General features: G+C 42.1%; 1 protein-coding gene across 1 annotated transcript in view; it reads left to right on the forward strand.

The window, feature by feature from the left end:
* Window positions 1–532: 532 nt before the first annotated feature.
* FANCL (FA complementation group L) overlaps window positions 533–14,803 on the forward strand; it is a 145,910-nt gene continuing 131,639 nt past the window's right edge. The window contains exon 1 of the mRNA XM_012556798.2: window positions 533–632. Within this exon, the coding sequence (XP_012412252.2) occupies window positions 533–632 (100 nt within the window). The remainder of the gene's footprint in view (window positions 633–14,803) is intronic.

Raw genomic sequence — 14,803 nt, forward strand, 5'->3', positions numbered from 1 at the left:
ACGCAATTTTAAATGCTATGGGAGGAAGTTGGAAACACAGAGCCAGTTAGGATCACAGCACAGGTGGCAAGGCCCTAGAAATTGCATGGAGGTTCACAAAGAAAGGAGAGGGATGCCTGTCTGTCAGATTGTGTAAGCATCAAAGAGGAACCACCTCCTCCTCAATTAATTTCACTTAAATATTTTTAAATTATCAATTATGTGTAAAGGATATGCTGAAGTATGAATTGTTTCTACGTTTAAAGTCCCTACTCTGTTGTGGTTAGTTGCTGTCTAGTCCATTCCAACTCATGGCAACCCCACGTGCGCAAAGTGGAACTGCTCCATAGGGTTTTCAAGGCTGTGATCTTTTGGAAGCAGATGGTCAGGCCTGCCTTCGGAGGCTCCTCTGGCTGGGTTAGAACTGCCTATCTTTCAGCTGGTAGTCAAGTGCTTAACCGTGTCACCTAGGGACTCTTACTGTATAGCTGGAACATAAAACATGCACATCTAAAATATTAAAAATATACCCCATAGTGAATGGTGATGACTGATGACTGGTCCTGGCGTGAAGGACTATGAATGTTTGGAGGTTGATGATATTGCTTCAAGTGAAGTGCAAAGGGTGGATTTAGATAACGAGTCAGTAGGAAGTGAGCCTTAAGCCAGAGCTTCAAGGATGCTAGGATACAGATAGAAAGGAATGGGAAAAAAATTCTACGTGAGGGAAAAGATAAAGCAAAGTGTGGAGGTGAGGAATGCTGGACGCACGTGTATAGCACAGGGAATAGGCCACCACTGACACCGAGAGGAAGACACTCGAAAGATTCTGTCTTGGTCTGGGTTCTCTAGAAGGGCATGTATATAAATATACATAGAGATTGACTTCAAGGAAATGGCTAAGGCAATTGTGAGAAACTGGCTCATGCAGTTGTGGAGGGTGGACAGTCCCAAATCTGTGAGTCAGGCAGCAGGCTGAAGACTTCTGCTGGGTCACATGGTTGCGGGAGCTGACAAACCACAAATCTGCGTGTCAGGCAACAAACTGGAGGCCTCTTTCACTGACCCTCTGCTTTACCAAGCAAGATGTCCTTCTCCAGGAACTAGTCCCCTGATAACGTGTCCAAAGTACTTGAGAGGAAGTCTCATCATCCTCACTTCTAAGGAGCATTCTGGCTGTACTTCTTCCAAGACAGATTTGTTCTGCCTTCTGGCAGTCCATGGTAGAGGCAATATTCTTCGCCAACACCATAATTCAAAGGCGTCAGTTCTTCCTTAGTCTTCCTTTCTCATTGTCAGCTTTCACATGCATATGAGGTGACTGCAAATACTATGGCTTGGGTCAGATGCACCTTAGTCTTCAAAGTGACATCTTTGCTTTTTAACACTTTAAGGAGGTCTTTTGCAGCTAATTTGTCCAATGCATCGTTTAATTTCTTGACTGCTGCTTCCATGGGTGTTGATTGTGGATCCAAGTAAAGTGAAATCCTTGACAGCTTCAATATTTTCTCTGTTTATCATGATGTTGCTTATTGGTCCAGTTGTGAAGATTTTTGTTTTCTTTATGTTGAGGTGTAATCCATACTGAAGGCTGTGGTCTTTGATCTTCTTCAGTAAGTGCTTCAAGTCCTGTTCACTTTCCATAAGCAAGGTTGTGTCATCTGCATATCCCAGGTTGTTAATGAGTCTTCCTCCAATCCTGATGCTGTGTTCTTCTTCATATAATCCAAGAGAAACACTTACCAGACTTCCATTTGGACATTGAGAAGAGCTGAGGGTCAGACCCAAAGTTTGGAGTCACACAGGCCCCTGCCAACAATACCATCAATTCAATATATTATAATCCAGTATCTTGTTTCAAATCTGTCCTAGTAGCAACAGTTCATATTTCTAAATACCGAGAAAGTTTTCCTACATGGGCCTTTACCTGTTGTTTAATTTTCACTCCCTATTGACTCTTCTGGAGCCCTGGTGGCACAGTGGTTAAGAGCTCGGCTGCTAAACTGAAGGTCGGCAGTTCGAATCCACCAACTGCTCCTTGGAACCATGTGGGGCAGTTCTATTCTGTCCTATAGGGTCACTATGAGTCAGAATCGACTCCATGGCAACAGTTTTTATCGAATCTTCCAGGAGCCCTGGTGGTGCGGTGGTTAAAGTGATCAACTGCTAACTGAAAGGTTGATGATTTGAAGCTACCAGGGGCTCCTCCGGAGAAAGATGTGCTAGGCTGCATCTGTAGAGATTTACAGCCTTGGAAACCCTGTAGGGTTGTTATGAGTCGGAATCGACTCGACAATGGTGGGTTTGGTTTGGTTTGGGTTTATGGAATCTTTCATAGGAACTGTAAGTCATTGTCCCTCAGCCCTTGACTCCCAGTCTCCCACCCACCCTCTTTCATATTCACAAAAGAGCAGACACTTCTACTTTGCTTCTAGTCACTTCCTCTGGGCTAAATTTTACAGGATTTATATAATTTTGATAAATATGAGACTGTTCTACGTACTGAATCTTCTCTGGAAAATGCTAAGTGGACCAGAAATTCTCACATTGAATGCCTGGTGAAGGGACAGTGCCATCTGAAGCAAATAATCTGCTAAATTAATAAACCTCATAAATTACAAAATCCCTGAATACCAACTGCTGAAATACAATCACCCTCTGACCTGAACCTATTAAATGAAGAAGTCTGCTGTGCATAATTTACAACAGTGCTATGAATGAAAAATAGCTCCTTAAAAGGGAGATAAAATACAAAAATGGCCTTGCTGTAGAAAAAGAATTACTGGTTATTTTAGTTCTTATTTATTTTAGTATTGGTTTATGGGTCATCTCATAATTTTTTATCTTTTTCTTTGTTTTGCTCTCAATTGCTCCATAACCCACAGTTGAGACAGTATTACATTTTGTTGTTTGGATGGAAAAGTCATGTAAAAAAGATAGTATTTATCATGTTTATATTGTACATATGCATAATATGTTTCCTTAAAGCTATAAAATATAATATGGCATATATATATATACACACACATACATCTACCAAAAACCAAACCTGTTGCTGTCAAGTCAATTCCAACTTAAAGAGATATATATGTGATATACCAATCTAATTGGGCATTTTATCTGAAGAATCGAAGTGTTTTCAAGGTATTAAATCTGTTCTCAGCTGAGGGTAATTTTAGCCCCTGGGGGCATCTGGCCATGCCTGGAAATTTTGATTGTCTCAACTAGGGAGGAGGTGGTGGATTCCACCGGCATCTAGTGGGTAGAAGGAGAGATGCTGCTAACCTGTTCGTGACCATTGAGATATATGGTTGCCCATCAACATTTTCTGTCTCTCAGGTTTGTTGGGATGCTGCTTTCTCACTGACAGTACATGCTGCCACAAGGCAGGGGCCTTTATGACAGTTTGAAACTAAAGAAACGGGTGTGTGCAGCAAATTACTTTTTTTATAGGGTGTTGTATGAGGTATGCGTGGTTTTGGTTGGAAAAACAGAAATTTTGAAAATTTTATTTTGGGACACATATGTCCTAGTGGACTCAGGAGGGACTCTGGGGGTAGAATTTGTGGGACAACATATGTCCTTTGGGACTTCAAGGGTAGGCTAGTGGGAGGGGGCAAGAGAAAAAAATCCATATAACCTACCGAAAATTCAGGCACAGTCAGTGATTCAGCATGCTTCCATAATGAAAACACATGGCATCAACAAAAAACTTAAAGCAGAAAATAATCAGGTCTTGAAAGGGCTAAACGCCCTGCAAAGCACAGGACAATCTCTACCTCATCCTTCAACAAAGAGTTATCTGGCCCCAAATGTCAATAGTGCCACTGTCAAGAAACTCTGTATCAAAGTGAGGAAAATGAACCCGAGTATCTAGGTATCTACATATTTGGAAGAAAAGGGATCTCCCAAGAACAATCTTCCTCCAAATTATTTTGCAGATGCTCCCGAACAGGCTGTTCTGGGTCAGAGTCGGTCAAAGTGAATTTGGAACTCACCCCCCTAAGTCCCCTCTGGAATTTGGAATAGAAGGATTAGCAGCAAAAATTCTTGTTTGTTCAGAGATTGCAAGTAAGACTTCCACAGAGGTAACCCTTCCAAGGGAGGTGTAACTCAAACCTTGGGAAAACACTGGGTAGAATGTTGGTTGCAATATTCCTTCTATGAGGAGCATTTTGGACCCAGATGGGCTGGGAGAGATACAGAGAAGGAAAATTCCTGTTCCTGCGACCTGCCGCTCATGCTGATTCTATTAATGAAATTATGTCTCTATCTATTGTTTTGGGACTCTGAGGATGAACACTCGCTGGGATTCAGAAAAAGAAAGAAAAGGAGACATGAAATTAGGGCATTCAGGTATTTGTATTGATAGGTCCAATTTTACAGTTCAGGACTGAAATGTGTAAAACATTCTTTATTTCTCTTTCTAGATCTTAACTTAGTTTATCTCTGGAACTTCCTTCATGCCTCCCACCCCCACCACCCACACATCATCTCTTAATCTCCCCCACTACACAGTCATTCTGTCTTATTAAAAAAATATGTTCCCCTAGTTAAATTCAAAAAGGAGCCCTCGTGGTGCAAATGGTTAAGCACTCAACTGCTAACTGAAAGGTTGGTGGTTCAAACCCACCCAGTGGCTCTGCAGGAGAAAAGCCTGGAGGTCTGCTTCCATAAAGATTACAGCCAAGAAAACCCTATAGGGTCTTAAAAGCTAGCAAGCGGCCATCTAAGATGCATCAATTGGTCCCAAACCACCTGGAGCAAGGGAGAATGAAGAACACCAAAGACACAACGAAAATATTAACCTAAGAGACAGAAAGGGCCACACAAACCAGAGACTTCATCAGCCTGAGACCAGAAGAACTAGATGGTGCCCAGCTACCACCAATGACCACCCCACAGAGGACGCAACAGAGAGTCCCTGATGGAGCAGGAGAAAAGTGGGATGCAGAACTCAAAATCTAGTAAAAAGACCAGACTTAATGGTTTGACTGAGACTGGAGGGATCCCAGAAGACATGGTGCCCGGGCTCTCTGTTAGCCCAAAACTAAAAACCATTCCTGAGGCCGCCTCTTCAGACAAAGATTAAACTGCACTATGGGTCATAAAATGATACTTGTAGAGTGTGCTTCTTAGCTCAAGTAGATACATGAGACTAAATGGGCAGCTCCTGTCTGGAGGTGAGATGAGAAGGCAGAGAGGGTCAGGAGCTGATTGAATGGACATGGGAAATCTACGGTGGAAAGAAGGAGTGTGCTGTCACACTATAGGGAGAGCAAATAGGGTGACAAAATAATGTATGTATAAATTTTTGTATGAGAAACTAACTTGAATTGTAAACTTTCACTTAAAGCACATTAAAAAAAGAAAACCCTATAGGGCAGTTCTACTCTGTCACATGAGGTCACCATGAGTCAGAATGGACTGGACAGTATCTAACAACAACAGTTAAATTCAAGATTCAATCTGAATCACGTCAAGGTTCTCACGCTTCTCCTGTCCTTCCCCAGGTGAAGATGTAGGTTCTCTGCAGCCTGCTATGTTGGTGAAAGCAAAGGATTGGAAAAACTATAAATGTCCATCCCACCTCAGCCTCAGCCTCTACCAGGCTCTGGGACAAAGGAGACATCGGACAGAGGACATATGAGGGTCCATGTCTTGGTGCCTCTGTACTAAACCTAGCTTGCATTTCTGTTTCTCCTGTTTTCACTTTGCTTCTGGTTCCAGAACGGTCTTGCTCCTTCTTGTAACCAACCCCCAGGTTCACTACCACATTTCCTACAGCTGAGTGTCTCCCTGGTAGCCCTGATACTTCTTCTCTGTCTAGGTTCCATGGACACCTAAGAATGAGTTTTCACTCTATATTCCTTTTTCCCCAAAGTACCGAAGTCCTGCATCTGGATTCTTGTCTGTGAATCAAAGCCTGTTGCCTGCTGGTAAAATGTTCAGATGTGCCCCAACAGTTGTTTGCAGGAGGGAAGACATCAAAGAAGGCTAAGTAATTCTAACATCCACCTTTTCCCTGATGCTGGAATTATCCATAATTTTCCTAGTTTGAACTTTCTTAGCTTTTTGACTTATCACTGCTAACAAAATCCTATTCCTGAATGAACTTTTCAGTTTTAAACTTGAAAAACTACAGATAAATTCATAGCAATAACCACAACCCTGATAAGTATATGGAAAGAAAACCTGGGATGGAAATAGCTTAGACTATTTATATGCGAAACCACCGGAAGTTCTAGTCACTGATTGAAAGACAAACCCAAGGTCCAAAAGTTGTTGATCCATTCCACACTAAACACTGAGCATCCTTTTGTACCCTCAGTTGTCACTTCATATATTGTACATTGTTGTTGTAGTTGCTGTCATGTCGGCTCCAGTTCAAGGTGGCCCCATGTACAACAGAAGAAAATGTTACCAGGTCTTAGGACAACTTCACAATGGTTGAGACGCTCACATCCATCGTTGTGGCCACTGTATTTTGAGTGCCTTCCAACCTAGGGGGCTCAGCTTCCAGCACTATATTGAACAATATTCTGTTGTGGTCCATAGGGTTTCCTTGGTAAATTTTTGGAAGTAGGTCACCAGGTCTTTCTTCCTAGTCTGTCTTAGTCTGGAAGCTCCCCTGAAACCTGTCCACCATGAGTGACCCTGCTGGTATTTGAGATATTGGTAGCATAGCCTCTAGTATCACAGCAACATGCAAGCCACCTCAGAACAACAAACTGACAGACAGGTGGTGGAATATATTATACAGTCTATTATAAAATTTAATGTATATACTGGATTATTTTAAGGAGCCTGATGGCACAGTAGCTAAAGCTCTCGGCTGCTAACCAAAAGGTCGACAGTTAGAATCCACCAGCCGCTCTGTGGGAGAAAGATGTGGCAGTCTACTTCTGTAAAGATTGATAGCCTTGGAAATTGTATGGGGCAGTTCTACTCTGTCCTATAGAGTCTCTATGAGTAGGAATTGACTTGATGGCAGTAGGTTTGGTTTTCGTTTATTGGATTATTTTAATCTCTACATTTTTCATAATTTAAAAATTAAATTGTTTTAAAGAAATTTAAAACTTCATTTTATTATTGGCCTAATCCCAAGTAATTGTTAATCCATTTTTTTTAAAGTTGGTTTTGTCTGTCTTTTTAGGTATGTGTGTGTCCAAAATATTAGGAACCTGAACAAATTAAATAGTATCAAGGACAACATATTTTTTATTTTGTCATCCAGTTTGCAAAGACACTGGCCTGGTGAAGGTACAACCATTGTTACAACATAGGGTTTACAAAAAAGTCCAATTTCATGGCTGTCAGGAGTTAGGAAAGACTACAGACCTAAATGAGCCTGGAATGGAGTACTGCCTGAACCGGGTTCCGAAGAGGGGGCCCAGGCCATTAGCCCGTGATTTAGCTAAAACCCACCCAGCACTGCATCACACACACTAATAAAAGCCGTTGCCTATATGAAAGGCGTTTTGAAAGGAGATGTGCTCGACTACAGGGACATAACCTTCTTCTGAAACTAGGATTGATGTTTTCGGCTCCTTTGCCTTCACTTCTGCCCGTCCCCGAGTGTCAGTGGAAGAGTTTCTTGAACTGCTCAGGGCCCTTGTCTCTGACTGTCCTTCTACAGCGCCCTTGACTTTCTGTGTTCTCAGTCAGCATCAGTGAGCCTTACTGGTTTCCTTTCTTGCACACAAGTGCCAGTATACTGACCTTGAATGTTTTAACCTTGATGCTCTCGTTGCCCTTGGGTTAACCTCCGTAGACAGCTCCCAAGTTACTCCACGGACTGCAAGGGTCACGCGCTCCTCTGAGCTCAACTTCTAATTTATCAGTTTCTGTTTAATTAAAAGACAAAATGGAACCTCAGGGAAATTTTTTTTTAAAAGCCATCTCATCCAAGTACCCATCTAAACCCTGAGTTCCTAGTGCTCCTCACATCCACAGCAGTGTTCTTTCTGTGGAGTTCTGCTGCTTCCCTGAATAATAAAGACCTGATGGCACCTTGACTGAGGCAAGCATGCAACACCGACAAGGCGTTCACACTGCTGTCATGAGTGTGATCCACTAATGGAGGGGACCTTCCAACTTGTTTTCCAGCCAAGAGGATTCATATTGATCTAGACACTTGTTATGGATAAGCATTAAGAATGACAAATACTAAAAATGGCACTTCAGTGTCTATTTTCACCACCATCAGAAGATGTGGCTTGGAGAATTAAGTAGATGGATGATCTGTATCCAGACCCCCATCATTGTTCATGCTGTCAAGCTTGGTGTTTCTCACACGCAGGGCAGATGGTTGTCTTAGTCACGGTTCTCTAGAGAGATGGGGGTGGGGGGTGGGGAAAAGGGAAGAGAGTTACTTCAAGGAATTGGGTCATACAATTGTGTGTGTGGTGGGTGGCGGTGGTGCCTGGCAAGTCCCAAATCTTTAGGACAGGTGACAGGCTAGGGATTCCCTCAGGCTTGCCTCCCAAAATTTATAGGCCAGGCAACGAGAAGAATGAAAAGCACAAATGCTCTAACAAAATGTCTATTTATAGTCTGGAGGTGGAACCCACCCTACAGAAAATCCCTATTTTCTCTTAAGGCCTTCAGTTGACTGGACGAGGTCCACCCACGTTATGGAAGGTGTCATGGATTGAATTGTGTCCCCCAAAAATATCTGTCAACTTGGCTGGGTCATGATTCCCAGTATTGTATGACTGTGTAATCTGATGTGATTTCTTTATGTGTTGTAAACTCTATCACTATGATGAGGTTATATATGATCTACTTATATGTTGTAAATTCTATCACTGTGATGAAGTTATACTGATGAGGTTTACAAAACTAGTGTCTTAATCCAATCTCTTTTGAGATATAAAATACAGAAGCGAGCAGAGACACATGAGAACCTCATACCACCAAGAAAGCAGTGCCGGGAGCAGAGCAGGTCCTTTGGACCTGAGGTTCCTGTGCTGAGATGCTCCCAGACCAAAGGAAGACTGATGTGTCACAAGGACCTTCTTCTAGAGCTGACAGAGAGAGAAAGCCTTCTCCTGGAGCTGAAGCCCTGAATTTGGACTTGTAGCCTAATGGACTGGGAGAGAATACATTTCTCTTTGTTAAAACCATCCACTTGTGGTATTCTGTTAGAGCAGCACTAGATGACTAAGACAGAAGGTAACCTGCTTTACTTGAGGCCAATTTAATCACGTGATTACTTTATAACAACAACTAGAACAGTGTTTTACCCAACAACTGGGCACCACAGCCTAGCCAAGTGGGCACACAAAATTGACCATCACAGTGGTTTATTCTGTTGTTGATGCACTATGGGTAAGGGTGGTGTCCAAAATAATGCTACCACAGCCCAACCAGCCATCCGTACCTGAAATTCAATCTCTTTGGTTATTAAGAAATTATGCACTGTTAAAATACCCCTGGTGGAAAATTGTGGCACAATCTTCACTCAGAGCCTTTCAAAACTATTAGTCCAGTAGTCTTCACCTGAGTGTGATTTGCCCCTAGGGGATATTTGGCGATGTCTAAGGCAATTTTGGTTGTTATAACTGAGAGAGGCTGCTACTGACTCTAGTGGGTAGAGATCAGGGATATTGCTAGACTCCTACAAGGAACAGGACAGCTGCCCCAACTAAGAATTATTTGGCCCAAAGTGTAAATAGTTCCTGGGTCGAAAAGCCCTATGTTAGTCCATTAAGTATTTTAAGTATTTAGTGAGCGTGTTGTGCGTACTCACGTACTGAGGGACGGTACAGGATTGTATTCTCTCCATCTTGATGACTCCAGCGCCTACTGCAGTTCCTGACACAAGAGAGGCACCTCACAGAAGCTTGTTGGATGGATGAATTAATAAAAGATGGATGTTCGGGGGAAACGTGACTATCATGAGTGAAATATACAGCCAATTTTGCCAGATAACATAAATACCATACATTTAACACAGACAAACGAAATCTATGTTCCGGATGGCTTTGGGGAGGATAGAAGATTGCAGTTGAGTCTTGAATGATCAGAGCAGAAATGGGGGAGCAAAGAGCCATCCAGCCAGGGGAGACGGAAAGGACTGCACAAAGAGGGGGCGAATCAGGGGTCTGGCTCACCTCACAGATAAGTACTTCACAGCTTTCCTCAGGCGATCCTGCCTGCAGTCTCTGCTTCTGCCCTGGTTTCTGTCCATCTGCTATCCCAGACAGATAGCAAATGGCAGAGATTACCAACTGGTAGCCTCAAAGTCATAGGGTTTTGTTAGTCTGTGTCTTAGTTTTAACAAACAGCAATTTATTCTCTCACAGTCTAGGAGGTAGAAGTTCAAACTCAGGGCTCCAGCTCCAGGGAAAGGCTTTCTTTCTCTGTCAGCTCTGGGGGAAGGTCCCTGTCATCAATCCTCCCCCAGTATAGGAGCTTCTCAGTGCAAAGGACATGCTCCACTCCTGGCTCTTCTTGACTGGTGGTCATGAGGTCCCTCTCCTCTCTGCTTGACTCTCTTCTATATCTCAAAAGAGACTGATTCAAGATACAACCTAATTCTGTAGATTGAGTCCTGCCTCATTAACTCACATTAACATAACTGCCTCTAATCCTGCCTCATTAACATCACAGAGGTTAGGATTTACAACACATAGGATAATAAATCAGATCACAAAATGGTGGTCAACCACACAATACCAGGAATCATGGCCTAGCCAAGATGATACACATTTTGGGGGAACACAGTTCAATCCATAACAGTCTGTTTGATTATCTTTAGGAGCTTGGTTTTCTTTTCAACTGTTTTTAATTATCTAGGTAACATATATTCTCAGTGAACTTTTTACAAAAGATTCAGATAAAGCTCAAAGTACCCCCCTGGCCCCTACCCAATCCTACCCTCCACTGTTTGACACCATGTTCTTTTCTAAATTGGAATCTGAAGGCTTTAGGGGGACATGCTCCTGTTCACCACAATCTCCACCTACTGTGTCACCCCCACTCCTTCTGTAATCGTGGGTGTCACCTAGCTGGCCCCGAAGGCCATTTGGACAGAGAAAAAGCACCATACTTGGAGTCATGAGACCACCCTTACTGCATGGCCCCAGGCTGACCACTGAGCACATTGAGCTTTCTCCCCTCAGGCTGCTGTGCTCCCTTTGGGACAGAGTCGCTGTGAGAATCAAAGGAAACAGTGTCAGTGAAACCACACGGCAAGCCACAGCATTGATTTCCAATTTTTCCAGATCAGGATGTACCCCAGGTAGGTAATTGCACAGTGTCTGGCAAGGGAGCAAAATTCCTCCCAGGCCTCATGATTGATCTGTGAAAATCAAACAAAGTTTGAGTTTATTATAAACAATAACTCCCACTACGAAACCAAAACTAGTTGCCATCGAGTCAATTCTGACTCACGGTGACCCCATGTGCTTCAGAATGGAACTATGCTCCAGACAGTTTTCAACGGCTGTGACCTTTCAGAAGCAGATGGCCAGGCCTTTCTCCTGAGGCACGCCTGGGTGGATTCACACCTCCGATCTTTCGATTAGTAGTCAAGCACTTAACTATTTGTGCCACCCAAGAACTTATTACACAGGCAATAATGTATGAATCACTTAGTGCATTAGCAACACAAAGGGTTCACAATATTATTTACTATTATTGTTTTAAATAATAATAAGAAATCCCTGTTTTCTTTTATATAAAGATGTTTTAAGTTTCCTTCCATTAAGTAACATTGACACCGAGGGAAGACAAGCATGTCTCTTCTACGGCTTCCCGTGTTTCCCAGCCCTCTGCAAAGCATTAAATAAACGTGAGCTCTTATTATTACCAACCTTTCAAGACCCAGCTAAAGAGCTCCTTCATCAACTCTTCTCCGATCACCAGCTTCTGAAGACTATCTCCGCCTTTGAGCTCCAGCGGTGGTTTTCTCTCTAGCTTCCTTGGTCATTATGCGTACAAATGGCCTTGCATTGCTTCTATTGTCATGCTGTTATTTAAATATTTGTGGAGTTGGAGATTTGAGTCTTTAATTGTTCGTGTGTTTATCTCATCTCTTCTCCACTGCATTAGAGGCTTCCTCCTCATGTCAGGGGCCAACACTCTGCAACACACCACACGTGCCGCGTAGTAGGTACCCGCTAAGTGTCTTTCATGTTATTTGTAGAGAATGTCAGATCCTACAAGAATGTATCTCTTAAAAATCTTCCTGTATTACCTTGTCCCTTCTGGTATGCTAAACAGAGAATAGCTCTGAAGTGCGGTTACGGTGTGTTTCTTACTTGTTCCTACAAACTGAAGCCCTTGTTTTCCACCCTGGCAAAGTAAGAGGCTTTGAATCTCTAATGCAAACCCCAGTGTAAGGCTGTTCTTTGTATTGAAGGTCATCTGCTAGAATCTAAAAGTATCTGCTGGCAATAATTACCTAAGTAACATATTTCTAATCTTCAAAGGAATAGGCCTGTGTCTAAAATTAATTTTCTCATTTGTCTACGGTTGCAACTTAAAACACTTTTCCTTATATGCACTATAAAATGTTAATAGCTACATATAGAGTGACTTTACGACTGCAGTGTCATTTTTCTCAGCTTGATCAGCTCTTTTGAATGGCATCATTATGATCAAAGTTGTTTACAGTAATAAAGTATGAATAGTTTCGATAGAAAAGTAGGCACCATCACAATTAAACGGTATCTGGCATTTTAGAACAGGATAACTACTCATAATGCTGCTGGAGGGTAAGCAAGCCTCCAACATATACACAATCACAAGAACGACCTAAACAAGTCTTTGAAGCACAGAAGAAGAACATGATTTGGGAGAGGTTTGGCAGGAGATGGGAGCAGGGGGGCGGAGCAGAATATTCAATACACCTGATTCCTTTCAAAGAACTTGTGAGCAGCTTATTAACATTTTGTTTATACTAATAGCCTCCATCCAGCTCTATTTCTGCAAGGAATAAGCAAATTTTAAAATCAGGACAACATGCCAAATGTCTCAGTAAAACTTGGGTCTTAATCCTTTGATAAGGTATACTGCAAAAATTAGCATATTCATATTTGTAGGGCATTTATTCAATTATGTTATTATGCTATTGGAAAACCTATCAACCAGGATATATAAAAATTACTCTTTCAATCTTTACACCACGTACTAGCACCCCTTCAATCAAGTTTTAAATGTTGTAAAGTTTTCCTGATCCAGGAGCTGATTTGCACGTTTCTGTTTTATCTTTTCTTCTGAAGATTGACTTCCTTCTGGCTCATATACACTCATTATCATCACCACTAGAGAGGTGGCGGGTAAGAGCCATTTGATAAAATTCTAGTCAATCAATGTTGCTACTGGTTTGTGCTTCTGAAACAAGGTTTGGAGGAGGTAAGAGACGGAAGACTGTTTTTTTAGGGATAAAAATGGCTAGTTTCAACAATTTTAGGAAGGTGATTGTTCTCGTAACATTCAAAGTAAGGGAAGCTGTGAGTGCTGAAACACAACTCTGAATATGTCGCCTTCTGCAATTGAAGAAGGGAAATAAGCAGTTTTTGATATGATTCCTGATACACAGAATGATTAGGAACCTGTAAAATAAAAGGATTGTCAAACATTTACTTAAACTTGTTGCATGCATACCAGTAATACTAAAACATAACTTAAAATATGCAATCTATTTATTCATTATTTTTGGGAAGAATGACAGTGTTTTCTCATGCCAGAGTATTTTAGTATGCCTAAAGAACAAAGCCCAGACTTCTGAGACCTGCATTTAGGGCCCTCAACAATCTGATCTTAACACATTTCAGCAAATTTATGGCTCCCCGTCCTGTACACCAACCCTCCAGCCTATTCCAAAATTGGTTGCTTGTTGGTGTCTGTGTGGGATCCTAAACACACACACACAGTCACACCCACACATGCTCACACACACTCACACTCACCACCACCACACAATCACAACTTCTGTTCTACTTATTTAAACTCGGTCCTTCTTACAAGGCTATTCCATCTGCCCACCTTTTCTGCGACCAGCCTCTCGAAGGTTTCTTCTGTTCTGGATTTTCCTCCGCTGTCTGCACCGCCCATTTAGCCGTTATCCAGCCTTTATCTTTGGTTAGCTACGTTTGGCTTCTTTTCACGTACTATCCCCTCACAAATATTTAGTGAAACTAGTTAATATTCATGAGATGTTCTGATTGTAACACGGAGTGAGCAAAGTGATGAGACAATCATCTGTGTCCTCAGTCTGTAGACTTGGGAAGGGTTTCTTACAGATCTGGCTTTTCCACTTTAGAGTTTAGAGTGGTTATTCTCTCTTTCCTATACTCTCTGTAGAGGATACAGAAGTTAAAAGTAAAACAAAGTAAAAAAAAAAAAAAAAAAAAGTCTAATCCGTTGAAAAATCAGAATAGCAGCCAAAATACCTGAAAAATAATCTTAATTTGTATGAGCAAACAAAGGCAAGAGCCAGCAGAGGCAAATTCTATCTACATCAGCAATAACAAACCAAAAGACAGTCCATCCTTTTTTATGCTTCTGATTTGCACTCATGCCAGGGGCCAAATTATGTATGCGTATGAAGTAAACCAGGGATTCCTAGAGAGGGAGAATAGAGTAACCACACATGCTTTTATCATCCCTTTTCCAGGCTCAGTTACCACGGCTTTAAAGCAAAATCAGAAATCGTTCAGTGAGTGGTTACTAGCTTAGAAGCACAGCAGTCCATGCGTTTGAGAACAAACCTGTACACTACTTGACGGCTGGTCAGTTCAGGGACTCAGGAGCCCTCTCGGGGTGGACAAAGCCCAGGTGAGTTTAACACTATGTAGTTTGGCACCTTAGC

This window comes from Trichechus manatus, unplaced genomic scaffold (genome assembly GCF_000243295.1).
Source record: "Trichechus manatus latirostris isolate Lorelei unplaced genomic scaffold, TriManLat1.0 scaffold00005, whole genome shotgun sequence".
NCBI lineage: Eukaryota > Metazoa > Chordata > Mammalia > Sirenia > Trichechidae > Trichechus > Trichechus manatus.